This window comes from Oncorhynchus nerka, linkage group LG18 (assembly GCF_034236695.1).
Source record: "Oncorhynchus nerka isolate Pitt River linkage group LG18, Oner_Uvic_2.0, whole genome shotgun sequence".
Taxonomy (NCBI): domain Eukaryota; kingdom Metazoa; phylum Chordata; class Actinopteri; order Salmoniformes; family Salmonidae; genus Oncorhynchus; species Oncorhynchus nerka.
The window spans coordinates 54270199-54280760 of record NC_088413.1 but is presented as its reverse complement, the minus strand read 5'-3'; the positions used below and the strand labels follow the sequence as shown (position 1 = coordinate 54280760).

The 10562-nt window shown below is 44.9% G+C and overlaps 1 protein-coding gene across 4 annotated transcripts; it reads left to right on the top strand.

Moving 5' to 3' along the window:
- The first annotated feature begins 69 nt into the window (after positions 1-69).
- On the top strand, positions 70-8571 carry dapp1 (dual adaptor of phosphotyrosine and 3-phosphoinositides). 4 transcript variants are annotated; one of them, XM_029687917.2, is made up of 10 exons: positions 72-350; positions 1074-1157; positions 6341-6463; positions 6576-6709; positions 6859-6989; positions 7111-7158; positions 7245-7307; positions 7438-7523; positions 7945-8032; positions 8171-8571. In XM_029687917.2, the coding sequence occupies exons 2-10, from the start codon at positions 1132-1134 to the stop codon at positions 8192-8194; spliced, it is 723 nt and encodes a 240-aa protein (XP_029543777.1). In that variant the 5' UTR covers positions 72-350; positions 1074-1131; the 3' UTR covers positions 8195-8571. The 4 variants fall into 4 exon arrangements, with proteins under 4 accessions (XP_064860258.1, XP_029543777.1, XP_029543776.1 ...); XM_029687916.2 differs by having other exon boundaries at positions 1047-1157; XM_029687915.2 differs by lacking the exon at positions 1074-1157 and having other exon boundaries at positions 76-350.
- Positions 8572-10562: the final 1991 nt, after the last annotated feature.

Here is a 10562-nt window from a genome sequence, read left to right as displayed (position 1 = left end):
ATGTAAAGAACAATGTAATCCTACAAGCAAGCTGTGGACTTTTGAGATGCAGTGGGCACATCACTATGGCACAGCCATACCGTAGGCTTTCAGTATGTTCTGTTTTGTTGTGGAATGACGTAGCATGCCTAATTTAATCTTCCCAGCCAGCAGCCGAGACAACTTCCTCGTATGGTAGTTTTATTTTGATCAGTCGGTGTGTCGATTTCGGTCTGTGCTTTTAGAATGTTGAGTCGACTCGGTGACCTGACAGGTGGAGACTGAGAAGCGCACAGGTGAACTGCCATCGTTTACACGATGAGCTACTACAGTGATACGCCAAGTGTCGACGATGAGTTGGAGTCGTTAGGGTAAGAATGTCTTAATTATAATTTTGCCTATTCGTAAATCTTATTTTGGAGCCTACCTGGTCAAAAGGAAATTAAAGTATTCTTCATGGGCAGTGCGTTTTAGCATTGTTCAGGAAGGAACGTTAGGTCAATATATGAAAGGCGTTCTAGAGACGGAAATCCCTTTAGGCATAGTATTGTTTTCAACCTCAATTTAAAAATGCATGATATAAAGCCATTGAATCTTGAAGAATATCATTTAAATGCCTAATATAAACTACTACAACTGTACCCTACCCCACCAGAACCCAATATATGAGCTTGTTTTACTCCATTGTTTGTTAACAATATAAACACGGTATAGTTTCAAAACATGGTTAAAAAAACCGTTTTTTTTTATCTAACTGGTGTGTGTCCTTGCAGCCATAGTTCCGTAGATTAATTTGAGCGGTTACATTTATCTAACTCTAGCCCCATCCTTTACCCCAAAAGTAGTGGGGTGATCGCTTTATTGTTGTATGAATTCCAAACTGCTCCTTTGAATAAAGGAAAAATAAATATTCAAGTTCTCACTACATGACATTCTGTTGTACCTATTCTAGTGCAGAGGCGTTGGCGTTGAGTTTATTGAAGTGTGAAATAAGTACGACTCTGCCATCTGCAATGCAAATACCCAACTTTCACATCCACATTAGTTACAGTGATTTTTTTCTGCAGCTGTCTTGTTTGTTTGTGGGTCAACAGCTTTGTCTTAAAGTCAGGAGTGGGTCAAACCATGAAGTGACCTCTAAAGTGCCTTTGCATGGTGAAGTCACTTGAGAACAATCGGTCAGTGTTTCTTACACACACACTGCAGCTGTTCATTACATGGTGGCACTTTACTTTTCAGATCTTACAGTGTGCATGTTTCTCTTGCCAATAATTATTTGGGTTTAACATGCACTTCCTGCTAGTCTGTTGCACCTTAGTGGTATATCTCTTCACACCCAGTGACATGTCTGCTGTGGTTCTCTCAACGACTCAACAACGTTCTCGTTTCGATATTTCACTTATGGGATATGCCCCCAGCGTATTCATCAGAAGCCTTTATTACACTACGCCAGCCATGATTGGCTGGACTTCGAGACGTGTGCGCCGGGGAAGGATGTCCCTCCTGTCCTATAAAGGTCCAATGCAGCATCTCTAAGTTATTCAAACACCTCTTCTCGCTTTTCATCAGAAAGCTTACCTCGACACGACTGCATTTTCCAGAACCAGCTAAACTGTCCACAGACGTGAGCTTACAACTCGCTCACTGGGCGCTATTCTCGGGACTGTGCGGTGGTGACAATTTTCCTTTTCTTTCACCATAGTTAGAGGAAAATTATTTGAGGGAGGAACAGGTACAGCTGTGACACGGCTAACTCATTCACGACCAAGTAAGCTGTATCCAAACAGTGACTAGTCGTTAGCAAGCTAGCCACCACGCTAGCTAGCTTTTGTGGTTTTACTTCGACAAGAAAAGTTTTACTAGCTACACCAAGCTATCTTTTCTAACCTGTTGTTTTGGAAATGGTATCTGGCCATCACAACAAGTGCCACGGAGAAAGCTAGCGATTAGTGGGTTATCGGACTAGCCTACCACGCTAGTTTTTTTGTGACAGCTAAAAACATAGCATCCAAGCTATGGTGACAAAAGCATCTCCCACCACAAACGAGGAGAAGCTCCCGGCACGAATCTGCTCCTGTGAAAACAAGATATCGGCTAAAGACACCCAGTCTGTGTGCTCCGCTTGCCTTAGTTTGCCACGTGCCTCAGAAGCCTTCACTGGCTCCTGTCCACACTGTGCCCTCTTCACTGTGAAGAGCCTCCGTCGCAGGATGGCACGCCAAGCTAGCCTGAGTCAACAGGACCCTAACATGGGGGGGTGGTGTCCCCAATTGCTCACCAGAGGTGATGGATATCCAAACAGGGAATTGTAAAGCGACGGCTAGCGCTAGCTGGGGTGACCAGCTCAATGCCATTGCCCCACTGTTGGAGGACTCCAGCAACGACCTTACGGCCTCCCTGCCAGGCTTCCAGATTGGAGACGATAACGACTCCACAGGGTTTTCCGACAGCCTCCTTTCGGAATCATCGAATGGAGACGAAGACTCATTCAACCCCTCAGGCCAGGAAACCAAGCCTCCTGCCGGGAATCCAAAACCGGACATGCAGGCGGGGCGCCATCTCCACCAGTTCTCGGCGTGGACCTGTGGGACGTGTGCAAACGCACTGCGAATAAACTGGTGATTTCTGGGCCCAATGCAGTAGCAGAGACCACGTCCCAGTAAGATGCTACCCAAAGCCAAACGGGCAGTCAGGCAATTACTATCAGTCTTCCCAGAATGCCTGGAGGAGGTTACCTGTGCCTGGAGTACACCTTTCTCCTTCAAGAACCCTGTCCAAGGTGGTGGGATTGGACTGTGTTGACATGGCAGGGATTGGGCTTGCCCATGCGCCCCCCATCGAACCCCTGGTGGCTTCCCATCTACACCCCAGCCAGAAGTCCTCCATGACTTCGACTGGCCCCACCTTACCAACCAAGTATGAGCGCTTCCAGTCCTCTGCGACAGAGAAGGTCTACAGGTCGGGCGTCACATCAGTGAGGGCTCTCAGCGCCGCATCCATGCTCTCGGCATATCAAGCTGAGCTACAGGATGAGCTAGCAGTCACACTGGAGCCTGATCTGTGGGATGAGATCTGTATTGCCACAGATCTCAACCTGCGTCTGCTTAAAGCCACTGTCCAGGTGTCAGGAAGAGCGATTTGGGCTCATGATATCCCAGGAGAGGGCTAGATGGCTCAACCTATCCACAGTGTCTGATAGTGAGAAACTGAAGATCCTGGATGCTCCAGTAGACCCTAAAGACCTTTACGGTTCCACCATCGAGATGATGCAGTAATGGTGCGAGGAGAAAAAGATTGAGGGTGAAGCCCTCCAGCTCTGTCTGCCCAGGAAGACACAGCCCAGTGCCTCCCTTGTGCCTCGCCACACCTTCGCCCAGGCTGCAGCAGGTCGACCCCCCTCGACCTTCAAGAGCCCAGGGCAGCAGAGAACCTTGGACCCTTAAGGCCCCCTGGTCTAAGAACCCTCCCGTCCCACCCATGGCACCAAGGAAACAGCCTGCCCCAAACCCCACCCAGGGGTAAGGAGGAAGACTGGTATGGCCTAGCAATGTCCCCATTACCAAAGAGGCAATCTCCTCCGCCAATTCTAAGCTTGTTCCAGGATGCAAGTTCCCAGGCACCTCAGTGTTCTTTCCAGCGTATTGGGTCCAAGTCGGTGGTCACAGATTACAGCCCAAAGAGTAGAAGAGACCATGTTCAGGTGGATGCTTCTACAAGGCCCCCCGTCTTGTCTAAAACACTCCCCAATGTCAGTTCACATTAAAAATGTTAACATTAGCGCAACCAGGCTACAGAGCGCAGTCAGTTCTCACAAAATCAAAACAAACAGGGTGCCTCGCCACAACGCCATCAGAGGGGGCTACCATTCCTTCTGTGGTGATAGGCCACATAAGCGCTCTCCAGCTACGGGCCAGCCGGACATGCAAGTGCGTTGTGGACTGTCCTACACCCTCTCCTGGCAGATGGTGCTGCTGCACCATCTGTGGGGGGAAGCCCGGTCAGCCCTCTCTTGGAGCGGAGAGAGAACTGGCGGGCATGCACCATGTCAATCTGGGTACAGGGAACGATAGACAGGGGATCCAGACTACAATTCGCTATCACTCCGCTTCGATTCAAGGGAATTATATACACTCAGGCTCAGAGGGAATCAGCGTGTGTACTCCAGGAGGAAATCACATTGCTAATAGAGAAAAGGGCAATAAGAATTGTTCCACCAGAGCAAAGCCACTGCGTTTACTTTCACATCTCAATATACCCTCTTCACAGGAAATTTCTCAGGTTCGCTTTTCAAGGCGTAATCTACAAATTTCTGGTGCTCTCTTTTGGCTTCTCACTGTCACCTCGTGTTTTACGAAGTGTACGGAGGCAGCCATAGCTCCAGAGAGAGGGGCATTCTGCTGATGACGTACTTAGACGATTGGCTGCTGTGCGTGCAACCAAGACCAAGTCTTAAAACACAGTCAGCTTCTATTGGAACACCTGACATTTATAGGTTTCAGAATGAACACAGTAAAGAGCGTTCTGTTTCCCATGCAGACAATCTCTTTCCAAGGATTCCTAGGCTCTTTCCTCTTTCCAATCTCTTTCCTAGTTTCGGATTCATTCAAAGCTCACCTTTCAGTGGAACATATAAGAACATTCCAAGAATGCCTAGCATGTTTCGTAGAGGGAACCTGGTCTCTTTTAAAACATGCCTGAGGCTACTAGGTTTGATGGCATCAGCTTTAGTAGTCATCCCATTAGGATGTTTGAATATGAGTGTTTCAACACTGGGTCTCTTCTCTAGGTCTCAGCCCAATACGTCACATACGTCACAAACATCACCGTGTACAGCTATCCATAGACTGCATGGTAGCATTGCACTCCTGGAGACACCGGACATTTCTGTCACAGGGTGTCCAGATGGCACTGTTTTATCCAGAAAAGTAGTCACGACAGACGCATTTATCTCTGGTTTGGGTGCGACCCAGGAGGGCAGAACAGTCAACGGATATGTGGGGACCCCTCCCCACAGGCGTGAGAGGAGATTTTCCATCCTCACCCAAAACTTTTGGCACCTGGCCTGCGAATGGTTCAACTTGAACACTGCCGGGCTTCCCCAAAATGTAATTTCAACTATTCAGAGTCCTAGAGCCTCATCTACCAGGTCCCTTTTATAATTGTAAATGGCTCATGTCTGAGGAATGGTGCACTAAATCACAGACAATGCCATTCCAGTGCTCTGTCCCGGTAATCCTGAAGTTTCTACAGGAATTATTAGAAAAAGGAAATGCTTTTTCTACTATTAAGGTATATCTAGCAGCTATTTTGGCTTGTCATGTGGGTTTTGGGAGCACGACAGTGGAGCAACACCCTCTTGTCACCCGTTTTCTCAAGGGTGCACGTTGTTTGCGTCCGGTATCCAAACAGCTTGACCCGTCATGGGATTTATCAATTGTTTTGGATGCTCTATGCCAACAACCTTTTGAGCCCTTGGATCAGGTGGAACTGAAGAAGCTTTCATTTAAGACCGTGCTATTACTAGCATTGGCCTCCGAGAAGCTCGTAAGTTGTTTGTTTCCTGGGCGAAACCTCACACGGGTAAAGAACTCAATTAACATCTGTCCCACTGTATAGTGGGGGCTATCCCTTTAGCCTACACAAGTAAGGGTCTTCAGTCTCCTGCTGGCCTACAGGCTCATTCTACTAGAGGAATGGCTATGTCCTGGGCTTTATTTAAGGACATATCTAGCCAGGATATTTGCTCAGCAGCGAGTTGGGCTTCGCCTAATACATTTGCAAAGTTTTATATGTTCGACGTCACTGCACCGACCCTAGCGCCTACTGTTTAACGTGTAGGATCTTCTGAGGGGCAAAGCCCATTTGTGTGAAATATCGCACAGGGCAGTCGGTCGTCAGGATAAGCTTGTCTGCTAATACAGAAGTCAGTATATTCCATAATACCAAAACAAATACTTGAAAGAGAACTTTAGGTTACGACAGTAATCCCGGTTCTCTGATAGTATGAGTGAGGCATTTCACCAGACCACCCTCCTTGCATGAGCGAGGGATAGGTGTTGCTTATTTTTGAATGACTCAGAGATGCTGCATTAGGCCTTCTTTATTGGGTAGGAGGGACAATCTTCCCCGACGCACACGTCTCGACATCCAGCCAATCATGGCTGGCGTAGTGTAATAAAGGCTTCTAACGAATACGCTGGGGGGTATCCCATAAGTGAAATACCTCACTCATACTATCAGAAAACCGGGGTTACGGTTGTAACCTAAAGATTTCATGAGTCTGCTCACCACTCACATTAGTGATGCATGTCTGTTAGATGCTATACTCTGATTGTCTTTGTCTGTCTTCCACCTCTCCCAGTTGGTACCACTTTGACCTGTCCCGCCATGCCGCTGAAGCTCTCCTCCTATCCAATGGAAAAGATGGCAGCTATCTCCTCCGAAACAGTCATGAGGGTCCTGGCAGCTTTGCCCTCTCTGTCAGGTTGGCCTACCTATCCCGTCCCTCTTAAAAAGTAAAACGTCTCCCTCCCTCTTCCATGCCCCATTTCAGATGGATTCCCATTCACCACATGCTTTTTTCTTTCCTTATACAGAGCCAAGGATTCAGTTAAACATTTCCATGTGACACGGAAAAGCAGTGGATACGCTTTTGGCTTCAATGAGTTTGCGTCCCTCCAGGACTTTGTCAGCCATTTTGCCAACCAGCCTCTGCTGGGCAGTGAGACAGGTTGGCTGAGACCAGTTCTTCAGACCTTACTGAATCCAAAGTCTAAACCTAACCATTTCCCTGCTGTTTATTTATATTTTCAATGACTGAAATATATCCCTTGGTATAACCTCAAGACTAACCCGAACCTTGATCTTTCACTCAACCAGGTACCCTCATTGTCCTTAAATGCCCATATCCATGGCATGTAGAAGAACCGTCCATCTATGAGTCTGTGCGGGTTCACACCGCCATGCAGACAGGACGAACAGAGAGCGACCTGGTGGCTAACGCTCCATCGGTATGACCACACGCTCATTTATTAGTGAAGCAAACATGGGTTAATCATAACAACATAATTACTTAGGTCAAGTATCACAAACCTCATGAGATATTGTTTTTTTAAATGATTTTGTTCACAGTTTGGAACAAAGGAGGGCTATCTGGTAAAGTTAGGAGCAGTCATAAAGGTGAGAGAAATAGGCAGCTGTACAGACCAGGTTTAGTGGACTGTTGTTCTGGTTGAAAGACTTTCAATTTGTTTTTGTTTTTTCAGAACTGGAAGCAGAGGTGGTTCACATTAAACAGAAATGAGCTCAAATACTTTAAGGACAAAATGGTGAGTAGAAACCATGCCTCTGATAGTCATGGTTTATGATGCAGATGTAATATCATGAATGGCTAGATTTTATTTGTCAGTGATTGTGACAGGATGGTGTTGCCATCTCTCATTTGCTCTCCTGTCTTAGTTTGATGAGCCTATTCGCACCCTGGATCTGACAGCATGCTCTGCAGTCCAGTTTGATTACTCCAAGGACAGGGTCAACTGCTTCTGGTGAGAGCTCAAATCCACTGAGCCAAGAGTGGGCCTACCAACTCTCGTGATTAAGGCCTTTACAGACTATTGACTAACAATTAATAATACTATTTTGACTACAATACACTGCTGTTAAAGGTCAGCCTTCCCTTCAGCTTTTTTTTTTTGCGACTGGTGCTAGTTTCATTGTTCAATCTTGAATTTGGTAAACCTCAGTGGGCATTTTTAAACATATCTGTTGGTTTCACTTCCGCTTACAGAGGAATATAAAATATGGATCATGGTGGCCGATGGCAGTGGCAGATAAGAGGAAGTGCAACCAGAGTGATGACAGGAGAAGTTCTAACCTCCACTCAGCTACTTTATTTTGTTGCTGGGTCTCTTTCTGTAGCTGTTGATATTAAACCTAGCATTAATACTCATTCTGTCTCTTATTTAGTTTGGTGTTCCCTGAGAGGACATTTTATCTGTGTGCCAAGAGTGGTGTGGAGGCAGATGAGTGGATCAAGATAATACGATGGAAACTGGTGAGCCCATAATCCACTATTACTATTCAAATGTATAAAACAGAAACAAAGCTTGAACTGGCTACCTTAATCCAAATGCTTAACTAATGGGAGTAGTGCCAGAGCAAAATAGCCTAACAAATGAATGTTTGTTTTCAGTCACACATAAGAAAAGAAAGATGACAACATGAAGAGGAGGAGCCAAAAGAGGCATATTCTCACAGTGAACTAAATTACCTTAAGTCTGGTAACTTATCACTCATGTTATCCTCAGAGATCCTTTCTGCTCCACAGATGACTGGCTGGTAACCCAAGACAAAAGACAATGGGGCTCTTTGACCATCGAAAAATGACCATGTAATTTTCAGGACATGCACAATGTTTTGGATCTAATCATATTTTTTTGCGATAGACTTGAGTTCCTCCAAGAATTTTATTTTCTCTAGATCTTTCACTTTTCTCTAGATCTTTCACTGGTTGACATTCACTTGATCTTAATTTTACTTAACAAGATGTAACAGAAATACTGTGAATAAATATTTATTTTAATAGAGAAATGAGCAACAGATGAGTCAGTTTATTAATTACAAACATGACAAAGGAAGGGGTTACATTCAAGTACTAGAAAATTAAGGCAACAAACACAGCATCATGACACTAACATGTACTGTATCTTTCAGCAACAGAGCTCTCTGTATGTGTGGGTGCGTGTGCATGATAGAGATATTAAAAATATGTAATAGTTTCATGTAGATCCTTTTTCATGACTGACTCCGTCACAGAATAGTCCCATTGCTGTCAAGGTGATACACTCCTAAGCAACCTCCACTACCTGCCATAGCTCTTCGATTAGTGGTACAAGCTCCTTCTCCAGACGGATAATCAAACCTACAAACAACAACAGTTTGGATAACACTTCAGAATGCTGTACTTGTCTTCATTCATGCAGAGGATAGAAAGTAGAGATCTTCATCTTAACTGTGTTGGCACTACTGCTTGCGATGAAACTGATCACCAATGGTAACCGGTTAAACTGCACAATCTGGAAAAAAGTGAGCTTGTCAGCATAACAAGGGACATGGGTCAGGGTTTTTCAATCTGTTCTTGAGGAGCATTTTTTGTTCTAGCCCAGCACAACACACCTGACTCAACTAATCACCAAGCCACCCCAGGCCTACATCCTTTATATATGTTAGGTCCAGATTTTATTTACCTGGTATGTGTTATAGTAGCAGATGATACTCTTGTTTTTAGAGAGCCTTAGCTAACTACACTGGTCGTTGGCCAATGCAAAGGTGGAGAGGAAGCCTGACCGTAGAGCATATTCTGGTGCATTATTTTTCGCCACTGAAGGAGAATGCATCAGGTACACTGAGCACAACACATTGGACAAGAAAAAAAGGTCAACTAAATTACCTAGCTTTTAGAAGAAAACACAGGTGTGAGGGAGGACCTACCTTTAATAACTGGGACACCATCCCTATCTGTCACTATGATTGCATGAAGACCCTCAACACTGGTGGATAAGGAGAAAAAGAGCACATGACAACTCCTTAATCATAATTCAAACTACTGAACCTCACTTTTCAATATTAGGTTTCAGCAACAGAAGAATCATAATGAACACAATCATACAACAAACAAACATACATTGGTAACAGTTTGTACAAGTATCTCTTCAAGTCCTGCAGCAAAATGTGTCAAGATAGAGACAAGATAGGTAGCTACCAGGGGTGCAACTATGGTTTTAGAAGTGGGGGGAGGCATAGTTATTATTTTTATTTGTCACATAAACACTCCAAAAAGCCTACCCTACCACTTGGGGATGTCCTAAAGCACACTGTTGCCTCATTTTGTATCACATTCCAATGATATAGCTGGGGGGGGTACAAAAATGCAACTTCAGAATGTGGGGGGGGGAAATTGTGCCCCTGGTAGCTACTACACTGGTGTAGCAACTGGCTATGACATCAGATAGCTAGAGATTAATGTAATCAATGATTGTGTTCAAATAATTTCTACTTACATCAGCCGTGGTGGAAATGTTGTCTTTTATTCCACCGTCAATTGCTAGAAGAGAACTGAATTATGGTAAGAATGTCTGTAAATGTTGAGAATATCAGCAGGTCTTTTTATGCTCTTCCTAGCTTTCCTTGCTATTTCATTGACAGCTAACATAAAATCACCCCATTCCGTACAAATGTGCACAACCGCAACATTCAAACGAGGCTATAAAGAAAACTAATGGGACTGTAGCGACTGTGTTGACGTGGGGGTGTGAACTAGGTTTCTATTCAAGGGGTGATTGACATAGTAATGGCTCTATAGTGTTGGAGATAAGTTGAATAAACTGACCCTCCGTTACATCTTGACGTGTCATGTCGTAACGTACAGCACACATAAAGCAACTATTTCTGTCTTACAATCTCTCTCCACCAGGTGTAGCACTTCTATCATCCTTTAAAAACAAGAACTGGACAGTGATGGGGGTAAGGGGGGAAACCTAGTCATTTTTTCCGTCATCATTGCATGCGATCATCATTCTCAAAGC

What these genes read in the sequence shown, in the direction of transcription:
- dapp1 (XM_029687915.2), top strand. Translation starts at nt 298, where the DNA reads ATGAGCTACTACAGTGATACGCCAAGTGTCGACGATGAGTTGGAGTCG. An exon ending in TGGTGGCTAACGCTCCATCG is followed by an intron (nt 6,990 to 7,110) that starts GTATGACCACAC and finishes TTTTGTTCACAG; the next exon opens with TTTGGAACAAAGGAGGGCTA. An exon ending in AGATAATACGATGGAAACTG is followed by an intron (nt 8,033 to 8,170) that starts GTGAGCCCATAA and finishes GTTTGTTTTCAG; the next exon opens with TCACACATAAGAAAAGAAAG.